This window comes from Triticum dicoccoides, chromosome 7B, assembly GCF_002162155.2.
Source record: "Triticum dicoccoides isolate Atlit2015 ecotype Zavitan chromosome 7B, WEW_v2.0, whole genome shotgun sequence".
Lineage (NCBI taxonomy): Eukaryota > Viridiplantae > Streptophyta > Magnoliopsida > Poales > Poaceae > Triticum > Triticum dicoccoides.
The window spans coordinates 668,603,924-668,620,345 of record NC_041393.1 but is presented as its reverse complement, the minus strand read 5'-3'; the positions used below and the strand labels follow the sequence as shown (position 1 = coordinate 668,620,345).

The 16,422-nt window shown below is 51.1% G+C and overlaps 1 protein-coding gene across 1 annotated transcript; it reads right to left on the bottom strand.

The window, feature by feature from the left end:
- Nucleotides 1-5,518: 5,518 nt before the first annotated feature.
- Nucleotides 5,519-6,896, bottom strand: LOC119339347. The gene has a single exon (XM_037611448.1). It carries the CDS (start codon nt 6,894-6,896, stop codon nt 5,544-5,546), a length of 1,353 nt encoding a protein of 450 aa, XP_037467345.1. The 3' UTR covers nt 5,519-5,543.
- Nucleotides 6,897-16,422: the final 9,526 nt, after the last annotated feature.

Below are 16,422 nucleotides of genomic sequence, written 5' to 3'. Positions count from 1 at the left end.
GCACCGCGCCGGGCCACGGGCGGCCACCAGCCCCCGTCCAACCTACGCCGCCGCCATCACCTCCCCCGCAGACGCAGCTCACAACGGAGGCAATGGCCGGCGTCCTCACCGACCTTGTCGCCGCGGTACAAGGCATCCGTCTCTACCTGGCGAGTCCCTACGGGCCGCCGCTACCACTCCATCCAGCCATGGCCGCAACTCAGCAGGCGCTGCCGTGGTACTCGGTACCGGGGGCCGTCACCGGAGGCTACCTGGCGCTCCCAGCCCAGGCGGCCGCACCGCCGCTGTGGCCACCATGGCCGCCGCAGCTTGTGCCAACCGTGCCACTCGCCGCCACCACAGGGCCGCAGTGGCCCACCTGGACCGCGCCGGCCGCGCCGTCTTCCGCCGCGCCGTCCCTGCCAGCGGCCCTGGAGCAGGGTCCTCCACCGCCCCCGCCCAGCCCTAACCTGGGCCGGTCGTCGCCGAGCGGGCTTCCGATCCAAGAGGTCCGCTTCCCGTCGTCACCCTCGCCACTTCCCGGCTGGCTCCACGGGCCGTCCTCGGCCTACCCGGAGGCTCGCCCACCGTCCGGTTTTCCGTTGCAACCCGAGGCATCGGGCGCCACCGGGAACTACGCCGGGCTTTCCCACATGGACCGCGCACCATCATCCGCCCTCCGCACCGCCGAGGCAGTGGGCCAGGGCGCGCCACACCAGCAGCCGCCCCGGTTCGCCAAGATCGACTTCGCCACATACGACGGCTCCGACGACCCGCTTAACTGGCTCAACCAGTGTGACCAGTTCTTCCGCGGACAGCACACGCCTGCGTCGGAGCGCACTTGGCTGGCTTCCTACCATCTCTGCGGGGCCGTCCAAACATGGTACTACGCCCTCGAGCAGGACGAGGGCGGCATGCCCCCGTGGGATCGTTTCCGGGAGCTGTGCCTTCTTCGTTTCGGTCCACCGGTCCGCGGGAGTCGCCTGGCCGAGTTGGGCCGCCTGCCATTCACCTCCACGGTACAAGACTTCGCCGACCGCTTCCAGGCCCTGGCGTGCCACGCGCCCGGTGTGACGGCCTTACAGCGGGCGGAGCTTTTCATCGGTGGCCTTCCCGACCACATTCGCGTGGACGTCGAGATGAAGGGGCCTCAAGACCTTCAGACGGCCATGTACTATGCCCGAGCGTTCGAACAACGCGCCCAGGCCTTGACGCGTCCATCCGCGCCATGTGGGGGCCGACAGCCTATTCGACCGTCTCCGGCAGCACCGACACCATCCACGGCTGCCCCGGCGGCCACCCCGGCTCCGACGCGGCCATTCAGGCGTCTCACTCAGGCAGAACAGCTGGAACGCCGGCACCTAGGCTTGTGCTTCAACTGTGATGCGCCCTATGCACCGGGCCATGTCTGTCCCCGCCTCTTCTACTTGGAGACGTCAGACGAGACGGGCGAGGAGACTCTGGAGGATGGCCTCGGCGCCCCAGCCCTTGCGGAGACCGCAGCAGCGCCCGCGCCCGCCCCGGCCACCGCCCTCGTGGTGTCCCTACACGCGCTGGCCGGTATCCGTGATGAACAGACGATGCTCTTACCAGTCATGATCCAGGGCGAGCGCTTAGTGGCCCTCGTGGACACGGGATCCACTCATAACTTCCTGCCAGAGACCACCATGCGGCGCCTTGCATTACAGCCCACCGGCGGCGAGCAGTTGCGCGTCACAGTCGCTAATGGCGACCGTCTCCACTGCCATGGGCTCGCCCGTGACGTGCCCATCACTATCGGCGGCGAGCACTTCTCCATCACATGCACCGGCATCGACTTGGGCTGCTTCGACTTCATCCTCGGCGTTGACTTCTTGCACACTCTTGGTCCTATTCTCTGGGATTTCGATGCGCTGACGATGACCTTCTGGCGGTTGGGCCGCCGCATTCGGTGGGACGGCATTGGGGGTGCCGCACCCTCACCACCCCTCCAGCTGGTCGCGACCACCGCAACGGCCGAGAACCCACTCTTGGAGAGCCTCCTACAGTAGCATGATGACATCTTCACCGAGCCACAGGGGCTGCCGCCCGCCCGCACGTATGATCACCGTATACATCTTCTGCCAGGCTCCACACCTATGGCGGTCCGCCCTTACCGCTATCCGCAGTTGCAGAAGGATGAGTTGGAGCGGCAGTGTGCGCTCATGCTCGCAGCCGGCATCATCCGGCTCTCCATTTCGCCGTTCACTGCGCCGGTGCTTCTCGTCCGCAAGTCAGACGGCACATGGCGTTTCTGCATCGACTACCGTGCCCTTAATGCTATCACACTTAAGGATAAGTTCCCTATTTCGGTGGTCGACGAGCTCCTCGATGAGCTACACGGGGCGCGCTTCTTCACCAAGCTCGACCTTCGGTCGGGGTACCACCAGGTGCGCATGCACCTGGATGACATCGCCAAGACGGCGTTTCGGACTCATCACGGCCACTTCGAGTTCTTGGTGATGCCCTTTGGCCTCACCAACGCCCCGGCGACCTTTCAGGCTCTGATGAACAACGTCCTCAGGCCCTACTTACGCCGGTTTGTGCTTGTTTTCTTTGATGATATTCTGATCTACAACGCGTCTTGGGCCGAGCACCTCCAACACGTCGCCATCGTCTTCAACGAGCTTCGAGCGCACCACCTCCACCTTAAGCGCTCGAAGTGCTCGTTCGGGACGCCTTCGGTGGCCTACTTGGGCCACGTCATCTCCGCCGACGGGGTGGCTATGGACGCCGACAAGGTGGCAGCCGTCTCCGCATGGCTGACGCCTCACTCGCCGCGGGCTCTCCGCGGGTTCCTCGGCCTCGCCGGCTACTACCGAAAATTTATTCGGGAGTTCGGGCTCATCGCGGCGCCCCTCACGCGGTTGCTTCGCCGCGACGCTTTCGCCTGGGACGACGAGGCGACAACGGCATTCGAGGCCCTCAAGGGGGCCCTCACGACAGGCCCCGTCCTCCAGATGCCCGACTTCGACCGCCCGTTCGTGGTGAACTGTGACGCCTCGGGCGCAGGGTTCGGTGCTGTGCTTCATCAGGGCGATGGACCCCTCGCCTTCTTCAGCCGGCCTTTCGCTCCACATCACCTTAAGCTGGCGGCATACGAGCGGGAGCTCATTGGTCTTGTACAGGCCGTTCGTCATTGGCGGCCGTACTTGTGGGGCCGGTCCTTCCTCATTCGCACCGACCACTACAGCCTAAAGTTCTTGCTGGATCAACGGCTGTCGACCGTGCCGCAGCATCAGTGGATCAGCAAGCTCTTCGGCTTCGACTTTTCCGTTGAGTATCGACCGGGCCGCCTTAACACAATGGCCGACGCACTATCCCGTCGCGACTCCGACTTTGTTTCCTCCACCGACGAGTCCGCCAGGGCGGCCCTGTGCATACGCTCTGGGCCGACGTTCGGCCTCTTCACCGACATTCAACGCGCCACTGCGACGGCCGACGACGCCGTCCGTCTTCAGCAGCAGCTCACGACCGGCGACCTGGAGGAGCCTTGGCGCTTCTCTGACGGACTGCTCCTACATGGGCGTCGGGTCTTTGTTCCAGCGCATGATGATCTCCGTCACCAGGTGTTACAGCACGCCCATTCGGCGGGCCATGAGGGTATGCAGAAAACCCTCCATCGTCTTCGCGCCGACTTCTACATCCCTAGCGATCGCGCCCTGGTCCGCGACTGGGTTCGGTCTTGTCAGACATGCCAGCGCAACAAGACAGAGACACTGAGGCCGGCCGGGTTACTCCAGCCCTTGGAGGTGCCATCTCAGGTCTGGGCGGATATATCCATGGACTTCATTGAGGGCCTTCCCAAGGTGGGTGGCAAGTCGGTCATCCTCACGGTGGTCGACCGCTTCTCCAAGTACGCCCACTTCATCGCGCTCGGCCATCCATATACGGCAGCATCAGTGGCCCGGGCCTTCTTCGACGGCATCGTCCATCTACACGGATTTCCTACTTCGATCGTCAGTGATCGGGACCCAGTTTTCACGGGCCATGTATGGCGCGACCTCTTCAGGATGGCGGGTGTCCAGCTCCGCCTGAGTACGGCGTTCCATCCTCAGACGGACGGACAGTCCGAGGTGGTTAACAAGGTCATTGCCATGTATTTGTGTTGTGTGACAGGTGATCGGCCTCGCGCTTGGGTGGACTGGCTTTCTTGGGCGGAGTACTGCTACAACACCTCTTATCACTCCGCCCTGCGTGCTACGCCATTTGAGGTGGTCTATGGGCGACCACCCCCACCTATCCTTCCGGTGGATCCGGAGACAGCTCGGACGGAGGTTGCGGGTGAACTCATCCGCACTCGTGACGAGATGCTTGCTGAGGTTCGTCAGCGTCTCCTTCAGGCCCAGCAGTTGGCCAAGCACTACTACGACGATCATCATCGCGAGGCGGAGTTCGCGGTGGGTGATTGGGTGTGGCTGCGTCTTCTCCACCGCTCTACGCAGTCACTCGACCCGCGAGCAAGGCGCAAAGTCGGCCCGCGCTACGCCGGGCCCTTCCCTATCTTGGAGCGCATTGGGAAGGTGGCCTATCGTCTTCAGCTTCCAGCCCGCGCTCGCATCCACGACGTCTTCCATGTGGGGCTGCTCAAGCCTTTCCGTGGCGAGCCACCGGCGGCTCCTCCGGCGCTTCCTCCCATCGCCGATGGTCGCATTCTTCCAGAGCCGGCAAAGGTGTTGCAGGCACAGCTTCGTCGTGGCGTCTGGTTCATCCTCGTTCAGTGGACAGGCCTTCCGGAGGAGGAGGCTACTTGGGAGCAGCGTGAAGAGTTCCGCCAACACTATCCAGATTTTCAGCTCGAGGACGAGCTGTTTGCGCAGGCGGGGAGAGATGTTATGACCGGTTTGGTCTATAACTGAAAGAGGCCCACCGGGCCTTAGTATTAGGGGCTTGACCCACAAGTTATCTTAGGCAAATTCTTTTAGGAAAGTTACTTAGGCTAAAGTTATAAATATTAGTTGTAAGACATCGTTTGAGATCAAGCAATAAAGATAGTTCTATCATATTGCCCGGCTCCAGAGGAGCCGGAACCCTAGTCGCACCAAACCCTAGCCGCCGCCGGCCTGCTTCTCCCTCGCGACGGCGCCAACACGCCGGAGCCGCCGCCCTCGCCCCCAACCCTCGCTATTTTGCCCGTATAACCTACGGAGTAGAGTCGGTAGGAACCCTAGCCCTACCAGCAACAGTCTTCTTTTGAACATCATTGTTCAGTTGAATGAATCGTGTGTAATTACTAAGTACGACTAAAGAAGTACTGGTATATGAAGATGCAAGTGCGAAAGCTATTTCCTCTACCAAGATCTGGAGCAATAAGAACTAGCTTTACAAACTGGTATTTAATTTTTTCATTGATATTCTCAATCGCAAACAATTGTTACACACACATGCAGAACAAACCATCAATTAGCTACCTCTTCTAGCTAGTTTGACAAGGTAGCCAACCCCAATAGAACAATAATTAACTTTCTACATAACCATGTGAGCAGAACAAGCAAAGCACGCACTCAATGGCAACATAAAATAAAATAATTAGGCTTACCAGTTGATCAGATAGTTGGTTCCAATAACAGCGGCGGGAAGCTAAAGCAGGGGAGAGCACGTTTGCGATTGAGGAACTGCTCCATCCTTGTACAGACTTTGGTAATTTCATAAGTCCTGACCGACATTGAGTAACAATCCACATTCTCAACACGAATACCTTTTGGAGCACCTTGGAAGAACAAGAATCCCTCAGCTGCACCCACTGTGGAAATGGAATAGTCACGATACTGCCCTGGCAGGCTTATGACCTTCTCGAGCTCCCATTCTTGGGAATTATTCTGTAGAGAGGTATGGTAGAGAGCAAAGTAGCCATCCTGACGGACAAGAGAAAACATCTCAAGGGTTCCTTCCCTACCCGCAATGACAGAATTCGGACGCCGAGGATCAGAGCTCTCGTTATGCAGATCTCTGAGCTCCTGATGGTAGCCGGTGAGAAGATCGACAGTGGAAAACCTCATTGTGCACGTGTCCAGCACCATCAAATGGTCACCCCAAGTATAAGGTTCTGTCCAGTAGAAGCGACGACCCACACAGACAAAACAGGACATCTGGTCCAAAGAAGGGAGGACAGGAGACTCCACCGTACACCATTGCATAGTTGTGGACGGGAAGACAAAGAGGACGAGCTTGGTCTGGTATTTTGCTATGCATATCACCTTGAAGGGTTCCTCCTCCCCATTCTCGCTGGTGCTGGGAGCAAGTACAGGCTCGAACTCCCAAAGAGAATCTTGCGGTTGGGCGGCGAGGTCTTCAGGTATGGTTGGAAGCAGCACGTATCTGCTGGACAGGGGGTCGCAGACGGCGAGGTGGAAGTCGGCGGCGTTGCACCGCTCCCGTCCGGTCCATGTGGGGTGGTCACGCGGGGGGAGCTCATTAACGTCCATGAGGATGAATACATCGGAGTCGTCTTCGGAGTAGCAACAAATGCGCACGGTGCGGGGGTGGAGGGAGATCCAGTCGAGGAGGACGCGGCCGCCGCGGACGTCGCGGGGGCGCCAGCGGGGGCCTTCCCTGTCGTCTTGGACGCCCGGCGGGACGTAGTAGGAGGAAGAAGAAACGACGGCCGGGACGAAGGAGAAATCGGCGGCGCAGGGGGCGAGGGCGCCGGCGAGCGGGGCGGAGGCGTGCGGCGCCTGGGCGGGGTGGAATCCGTCCGCGTCCATGAAGCCGACGAGCGGAGGCCGGTGCAGCGCGCGGAACCGGCGGCGGAAGGCGTGACCTTTGATGACGCGACGGAAGGAGGTGCACGCCGCGGAGGCGCGGGCGAGCGCGTCCGGGGTGGGCAGGCGGAGGAAGATCTCCTCCAGGAGGTCGTCGGGGACGGGGATAGAGGCCAGCGGCGGCTGCGGTGGCGCCATGGCGGCCGTGGTGAAGAAAGGGGATCGAGGGTTAGGGCTTGGGATGCTGGGAGGGAAGAGTGAGTGAGTGGGCTGTGAGTCGTACGGCCATTTAGCGAACGCCTAGTAAAGCTTGGAAAATTTTGTAGCCCTCAAAACATTTTAAATGAAATTGTAGTACTATAAAGCATCATAATTCTCGCCTCCTTTTTACATAAGAAAAACTCATTTCAACTATATTTACACACTAAAATCTCCAGCTACATTAAAACTATATTTACACATTTAAAATGTAAATTGTTGTTTAAGCCCCATAATTCTTGGCTCCATAAAGGTTGGAAAATTTCAATTTTATGTAAAACGTTTCGGCACGGGCGAAACCCTATATTGTGGCGTCGCCTCCACTACTCAACCCCATCACCCCCTAGTCGTCGGCTTGTCAACGAATGCCGCCATCGGGCCGAGGACGTGTAGTCGACAGTGCGGCTTGGCCCCCTTCGCCTGCACGGTGTGGCATCCTCTTGTGGCTCCAGAGTTTTCCCTGGCAATGCTTTTGGTGGGAGATTGATTTAACATCTGCACGCTCGGAGTTGCGACGTCGGGAGGCTACAAGGGCTTCGATCTGATGTCCACTGATTCGATGTTTAGGGGTAGCACTACTAGGAAAAGGCCTACTAATGGTGCACCAGTTTTTTCTACTAATGGGCGCACTACTGTGCGCCATTAGTATCACACCACTAGTATTTGGATACTAATGGCGCACCATGCAGTGCGCCATTAGTATTGTCCACAGTGCGCCACTAGTGTCTGCTATACTAATGGCGCACCACATGGCAGTGCGGCATTAGTAACAATTTTTATTTTTTTTTGTTTTTTCTTAATCTCAGGTCAGTATTTCACATATGAGATATCCAACACATATATATACAACAAGCATCCATATAACAATCATATCCAACACAAGTTTCATCATATATACATACATAGCCAACACATAGTTCCATCATTACATACTACAAAAGTTTCACATTGTTCATCCAACACCGTTATCCATCAATTCACAAAAGTTCCACATTGATATAAAATAAAAACACAAATGGAAAAGAAGCACTCCATCCATGCAAAGCTTCCGTGAATTAAATCAAATCTGCAAAATGATAAACAAGAAGTTAGAAGAAGAAGAAGAAGAGAAGAAGAAGAAGAAGAAGACTAGAAGAAGAAGAACACTAGAAGAAGAATAAGAAGAAGAATAAGGAGAATAAGAAGAAGACTATAAGCTTATTATGTAAACTTGATCATTTTGTGCTAACATAAGTAATTTTGGAGCTAACCTATAGGAAACTAAGCATATAAGCTCTCTAAGTTAGCATATTAGAGCCAACTTAGGTAAAATGAAGCTAAACTATGTCATTTTGGAAAAGAAGAAGAATAAGAAGAATAAGAAGAAGACTATAAGCTTATTATGTAAACTTGATCATTTTGTGCTAACATAAGTAATTTTGGAGCTAACCTATAGGAAACTAAGCATATAAGCTCTAAGTTAGCATACTAGAGCCAATTTAGGTAAAATGAAGCTAACCTATGTCATTTTGGAAAAGAAGAAGAATAAGAAGAAGACTATAAACTTATTATGTAAACTTGATCATTTTGTGCTAACATAAGTTATTTTGGAGCTAACCTATAGGAAACTAAGCATATAAGCTCTAAGTTAGCATATTAGAGCCAACTTAGGTAAAATAAAGTTAACCTATAGAAAACTAAGCATATTAGAGATAACATAGGTAACTAAGTATATATATATATATCATTTTGGAGATCTGACATACCTGACATAGTTCAGTTCTCATTGTTCTTCTCCTTCTCCTTCCTCAGCCTGATGCGCCAAGAGTGACGAGGCGGTGGAGGCAGTGGGATGTAGTCTTCTACCACAATTGGCGTGGTCATGTCGCCCAGTTGTGGGATCGCCGGCGCCACCACCGGTGCGTGGTCATTGTCAGGCACCACCACCATCGCGAGGCCACCTTCAGGCAGGACGGGCACAACCATCGCTAGGTCATCCTCAGCCACCTCCATCTCTTGCCCATGGTCAGCCACCACCATCTCTTGCCCATGGCCAGCCACCACCATCTCTTGCCCTTGGTCAGCCACCACTAGCGCTAGGTCATCCTCAACCTGATGCCCATCGTCATCCTGCAGCTCCTCATCCCCACTCTGCTCCTCTTCTCCCGCACTCCAGTCTGGATCATCCTTCTTGTTGTCTATGCTGCTGCCAGAATTGCTGCTGCTTCCGCTAAAGCCAGAATCGATGTTGCTTTTGCTACAGCCATAGTCGTTGCTGCTTTGGCTGTAGCCAGTGTCGCTGCTACTGCTCCCATGGCCTGTCCAAATGCAACAATGACCGTTAACAATCGATGTGAGACAAAGCCAAATGTAGAGGAATAAGAAGAGGCAGAACATACTGGCATCATCATCGTCAGCGTAGCGCATGCGACACATAGTCGCGTTGAACACCTTCACGATGAGCATGGTGGCGTCGTCGTCGTACCTGAAGAGAAGGAAGTACCCCAGCCGCAGGTCGTAGGCACGGTAGAACTTCTCCCACCCACGATACAAGTACATGTGGCCCTCCTTGATCACCAACTCCACATCCCACTGCTTGCGAAACCCGCTGCCGGCCTGTCGTAGCTTCACATTATTTGGCGGATCTTCACCCAGCATGTTCATAAAACTGTCAGGTAGCCTCTGCAGTTTGGGACAATGAGTGATGTAGCAAACAACAGATATCATAATGAGATGGGTGAAGGGAAGATCTCTCGTTTTATATACCTGCGTCATGGATGATACTGAAGTCCCAAGTATGATACTGAAGAACTCGGAAGCATCCAACTCGTACTGCGGTGTGGCAGAGCGGCGGTGGCTGCTTCCCCCCATCTCTGATAAACAGCAAAAGAGACCAATTAGTACCCTTACAACAAATCATAAAACATGCATTAGTCGCAAGTACCCCATATGTCCTATTTTTAGCAAAGTCATATGCTAAAATTCATAGAAAATTTCAGCATGACCTTTGCTGAAAATAGGACATATGGAGTACCCAAATTTGCCGGAACGGAAGTTAATCGACATTCCGGCAAACTCAAGGGCCTCTTGGGGTACTTGCAAATTCATCACGACACAATGGTCGGAGACAAAACCCAGCAACTTTACAAGTCTTTCAATGCTGATTGTTTGCATTGTTTTAGGAGTATAAACTGAGTATGCAAACTGGATATACATTGAATTTAAATAAATTGACAGAAAAATACCATGTGCTTGTGGGTGTGGTGTCCTATTTGCAAAAAAATACCATGTGTATGTGGAGTGCAGTGTTCTGCAGAAGCAGATGTTCAGTTGGGTTTCTGCTACTGAAACTTGCCAATTGCAAAGAGTACTGCTGTTGTAAAACTACTGTAAATCTACTCCTCTATACAAATCTTAAAAGCAGGTCTACTTCACCTAAAATTCACCTAAGAGCTACTGCAAGCAGGTCTACTTGCTTTTGGTGTGTTCTTGCACAACCTGTTTCTCTGCAATGCCACATAAGCATGTGTGCTAAACCTCTATCTAACAAGTATTGAGGCAAACAAATATTGCTCCCAACTGAACATTTTCAGTTAACTATAGCAACAAGTATTGGAACACCGTGCTCAAAAAGTTCAGTTAACAGTATTGACTGTAACTCATTGAAACAAAAGGGCAGATAATCCTTTTAACCATTCTGTGAGTTTTGAATGAGCTGGTTACTTGGCTGCTGCTATGTCCTAGTACTATGCAAAAGTACTACTCATTTGATACGACCCACCTCTGCAGCCAGAGATGGGTCACCTGCTGCAGCCAGAGATGCTTTAAGGTATTCTCGTTTTCAACCTCTTTTTGCTGTCATATCTTGTTTGAAAGTTGTAGAGAGTTTCAGCAAAATTGTAAGAAAACAATTTGGTGGAATGGTAACCAAAGACATAACTGAGTGACTTTGACAGTCTAAACATAAAACTGTATGAAGCGGACTTGCAAGGTCTAGATAGTATGAATCCAAACAAATTATCGCTTATTTTCATAATTAGAAAATTCTCTTATAAAACTTTTGTTCCAGAAGATGGATCACCCTTTCTTTTTCTTTTTGCTTTCTGAGACCAAGTAATTAAATCAAAATCCATTGATGTCAAACAATTCTTGCCATTATTGGTGCCTACTTTCATTTTTAAACATGGACTTTGCTCATCCTGCCAGTACTGATCTTTCGCTCTCTATATTGTATATTCACATTTTCGCCCTTAATGATAATACTTCACACAGGGCACTACAAGAGCAAATCTGAGAGGCAGAATATATATACATAGCGATTTGCGAAATAAGGCTGATAATAGCAAAAGATACCGAGCATGCACCGCCCGTAAATCGATATTTGAGCTAGTCGTATAGAAAGGGTAAAAAAAGCTGGATTATCATCAAATCTACTATGTACAGGTTAAGTAGATTAATTTTTGAACAGGTATGTCCAGTTGGGGCACTCTACATGTAGGCTTACAATCCCTGTTGAGGCATCTACCTCCAGGCTCCTATGACTCAGAATGCATGACCACCACAACGGTTCCATCAAATTAGTGAACAATGACCACAAGCTACCTAGTTAGTCAATATGGAGTGGTTCTACAATCGGTACAGACAGTAAGAACACTCGTTGTCTAAATTAACCCGAGTCAAATGAAAGCCAAATCAAGTTGACATATATGTCAAACAACTAGATACTACAGCAGCAGCAGCAGTAGTTGATACCATTCTAAATGCACAAATGAAGATGGCATCCTTAACAAACAATGTCCAGAACTTCAGAAATATTGGTCACTACTTCCACGTCCATGTGGGTCATAACAAATTTAAACCTACTGTAGTTCCAAGTAATCACCCAATACACCACTAATATATCAAGTTGTCAACGTAACATGAACATGTGCCCAACACGCATAAAAAAAACAAGCAGCCTAGTTACCAGTTAAACACGCTAATGTTGTTCCTATAAATGCGGCATTTTATCATCTAAAGCATAGAAAGGTCTATATCATTTGAATGTCTAAAACAAACTGACAGATTAAGAAACCAAGTTTGTATGCACATGACATGGTTTGGTGTATCGAAATGAAAGAGGGGGAATCGATGGAGACGCTCACCGCGGAGCTGGGGAAGGAGACGGCGAGGCCGACGGTGGTCGGGGCAGCGCGGATCGACGACGAGAAGCAGTGGTCGGTGATGAGGAAGAAGAGGTCGATGCGCCCGATCCTTGATGACCCGACTGCAATCCGTGGACGCAGCTCCGGTGGCCGTGGTGACGTGGACGTGTGGCCTCCTCTCTGTTGGAAATATGCCCTAGAGGCAATAATAAAAGGATTATTATTATATTTCCTTGTTCATGATAATTGTCTTTTATTCATGCTATAATTGTATTATTCGGAAATCGTAATACAGGTGTGAATACATAGACCACAACATGTCCCTAGTGAGCCTCTAGTTGACTGGCTCGTTGATCAACAGATAGTCATGGTTTCCTGACTATGGACATTGAATGTCATTGATAACGAGATCACATCATTAGGAGAATGATGTGATGGACAAGACCCAATCCTAAGCATAGCACAAGATCGTATAGTTCGTTTGCTAGAGCTTTTCCAATGTCAAGTATCTTTTCCTTAGACCATGAGATCGTGTAACTCCCAGATACCGTAGGAGTGCTTTGGGTGTACCAAACGTCACAAGTAACTGGGTGACTATAAAGGTATACTGCGGGTATCTCCGAAAGTGTCTGTTGGGTTGACACGGATCGAGACTGGGATTTGTCACTCCGTATGACGGAGAGGTATCACTGGGCCCACTTGGTAATGCATCATGATAATGAGCTCGAAGTGACCAAGTGTCTAGTCACGGATCATGCATTATGGTACGAGTAAAGTGACTTGCCGGTATCGAGATTGAACGAGGTATTGGGATACCAACGATCGAATCTCAGGCAAGTAACATACCGATTGACAAAGGGAATTGTATACGGGGTTTCTTGAATCCTCGACATCGTGGTTCATCCGATGAGATCATCGAGGAGCACGTGGGAGCCAACATGGGTATCCAGATCCCGTTTTTGGTTATTGGCCGGAGAGCCGTCTCGGTCATGTCTATGTGTCTCCCGAACCCATAGGGTCTACACACTTAAGGTTCGGTGATGCTAGGGTTGTAGAGATATTAGTATGCAGTAAACCAAAAGTTGTTCGGAGTCCCGGATGAGATCCCGGACGTCATGAGGAGTTCCGGAATGGTTTGGAGGTACAGAATTATATATATGGGAAGTCGAGTTTTGGCCATCGGGAAAGTTTCAGGGGTCACCGGTATTGTACCGGGACCACCGGAAGGGTCCCAGGGGTCCACCGGCTGGGGCCATCTATCCCGGAGGGCCCCGTGGGCTGAAGTGGGGAGGGGAACCAGCCCCTGGTGGGCTGGTGCGCCCCCCCTTGGCCCCCCTGTGCCTAGGGTTGGAAACCCTAGGGTGGGGGGGGGCTCCACTTGCCTTGGGGGGCAAGCCACCCCCTTGGCCGTCGCCCCCCTTGGAGATGGGATCTCCTAGGGCCGGCGCCCCCCTGGGGACCCTATATATAGAGGGGGGAGGGAGGGCAGCTGTACCCTTGCACTTGGTGCCTCCCTTTCCCCTTGCTACACCTCTCCCTCCCGCAGACGCTTGGTGAAGCCCTGTCGGGATCCCTGCTGCATCCACCACCACGCCGTCGTGCTGCTGGATCTTCATCAACCTCTCCTTCCCCCTTGCTGGATCAAGAAGGAGGAGACGTCACGCTGACCGTACGTGTGTTGAACGCGGAGGTGCCGTCCGTTCGGCGCTAGGATCTCTGGTGATTTGGATCATGACGAGTACGACTCCCTCAACCCCGTTCTCTTGAATGCTTCCGCTCAATCTACAAGGGTATGTAGATGCACTCCTCTCTCTCGTTGCTAGATGAACTCATAGATTGATCTTGGTGAAACCGTAGGTTTTTTTGTTTTCTGCTACATTCCCCAACAGTGGCATTATAAGCTAGGTCTATGCGTGGTTCTCTTTGCACGAGTAGAACACAAATCTGTTGTGGGCGTAGATGTTGTCAACTTTCTTGCCACTACTAGTCTTACTTTTGCTTCAGCGGTATTGTGGGATGAAGCGGCCCGGACCGACCTTACACGTACGCTTAAGTGAGACATGTTCCACCGACTGACATGCACTAGTTGCATAAGGTGGCTAGCGGGTGTCTGTCTCTCCCACTTTAGTTGGAGCGGATTCGATGAAAAGGGTCCTTATGAAGGGTAAATAGAAGTTGACAAATCACGTTGTGGCTTTTTCGTAGGTAAGAAAACGTTCTTGCTAGAACCCTATTGCAGCCACGTAAAAGATGCAACAACAATTAGAGGACGTCTAACTTGTTTTTGCAGCAATTGCTTTGTGATGTGATATGGCCAAAAGTTGTGATGAATGATGAATGATATATTGTGATGTATGAGATCATGTTCTTGTAATAGGAATCACGACTTGCATGTCGATGAGTATGACAACCGGCAGGAGCCATAGGAGTTGTCTTAATTATTGTATGACCTGCGTCTCAATGATTTAACGCCATGTAATTACTTTACTTTATTGCTAAACTGTTAGCTATAGTAGTAGAAGTAATAGTTGGCGAGCAACTTCATGGAGACACGATGATGGAGATCATGATGATGGAGATCATGGTGTCATGCCGCTGACGAAGATGATCATGGAGCCCTGAAGATGGAGATCAAAGGAGCTATATGATATTGGCCATATCATGTCACTACTATTTGATTGCATGTGATGTTTATCATGTTTTTGCATCTTGTTTACTTAGAACGACGGTAGTAAATAAGATGTTCCCTCATAATAATTTCAAGAAAGTGTTCCCCCTAACTGTGCGCCGTTGCGACAGTTCGTTGTTTCGAAGCACCACGTGATGATCGGGTGTGATAGATTCTAACGTTCACATACAACGGGTGTAAGACAGATTTACACATGCAAAACACTTAGGTTAACTTGACGAGCCTAGCATGTACAGACATGGCCTCGGAACACAGAGGCCGAAAGGTCGAACATGAGTCGTATGAAAGATACGATCAACATGGAGATGTTCACCGATGATGACTAGTCCGTCTCACGTGATGATCGGACACAGCCTAGTCGACTAGGATCATGTAACACTTAGATGACTAGAGGGATGTCTAATCTGAGTGGGAGTTCATTAACTAATTTGATTAGATGAACTTAATTATCATGAACTTAGTCTAAAATCTTTTGAAAAAATGTCTTGTAGATCAAATGGCCAACGCTCATGTCAACATGAACTTCAATGCGTTCCTAGAGAAAACCAAGCTGAAAGATGATGGCAGCAACTATACGGACTGGGTCCGGAACCTGAGGATCATCCTCATAGCTGCCAAGAAAGCATATGTCCTAGAAGGACCGCTAGGTGAAGGCCCCATCTCAGAGAACCAAGACGTTATGAACGCTTGGCAGTCACGTGCTGATGATTACTCCCTCATTCAGTGCGGCATGCTTTTACAGCTTAGAACCGGGGCTCCAAAAGCGTTTTGAGCAACACGGAGCATATGAGATGTTCGAGGAGCTGAAAATGGTTTTCCAAGCTCATGCCTGGGTCGAGAGATATGAAGTCTCTGACAAGTTCTATAGTTGTAAGATGGAGGAAAATAGTTCTGTCAGTGAGCACATACTCAAAATGTCTGGGTTGCACAACCGCCTGTCCCAGCTGGACATTAACCTCCCGGATGAGGCGGTCATTGACATAATCCTTCAGTCACTCCCACCGAGCTACAAGAGCTTTGTGATGAACTACAATATGCAGGGGATTGTGAAAACTATTCCTTAAGTATTTTCAATGCTGAAGTCGGCAGAGGTAGAAATCAAAAAGGAACATCAAGTGTTGATGGTCAATAAAACCACTAAGTTCAAGAAAGGCAAGGGTAAGAAGAACTTCAAGAAGGACAGCAAGGATGTAGCCGCGCCCAGTAAGCCAGTTGCCAGGAAGAAGTCAAAGAATGGACCCAAGCCTGAGACTGAGTGCTTTTATTGCAAAGGGAAGTGTCACTGGAAGCGGAACTGCCCCAAATACTTAGCGGACAAGAAGGCCGGCAACACTAAAGGTATATGTGATATACATGTAATTGATGTGTACCTTACCAGTGCTCATAGTAGCTCCTGGGTATTTGATACCGGTGCCGTTTCTCGTATTTGTAACTCGAAGCAGGAGCTGCGGAATAAGTGGAGACTGGCGAAGGACGAGGTGACGATGCGCGTCGGGAATGGTTCCAAGGTCGATGTGATCGCCGTCGGCACGCTACCTCTACATTTACCTACGAGATTAGTTTTAAACCTCAATAATTCTTATTTAGTGCCAAGTTTGAGCATGAACATTGTATCAGGATCTCGTTTAATACGAGATGGCTACTCATTTAAATC

What these genes read in the sequence shown, in the direction of transcription:
- LOC119339347 (XM_037611448.1), bottom strand. Translation starts at nt 6,896, where the DNA reads ATGGCGCCACCGCAGCCGCCGCTGGCCTCTATCCCCGTCCCCGACGAC.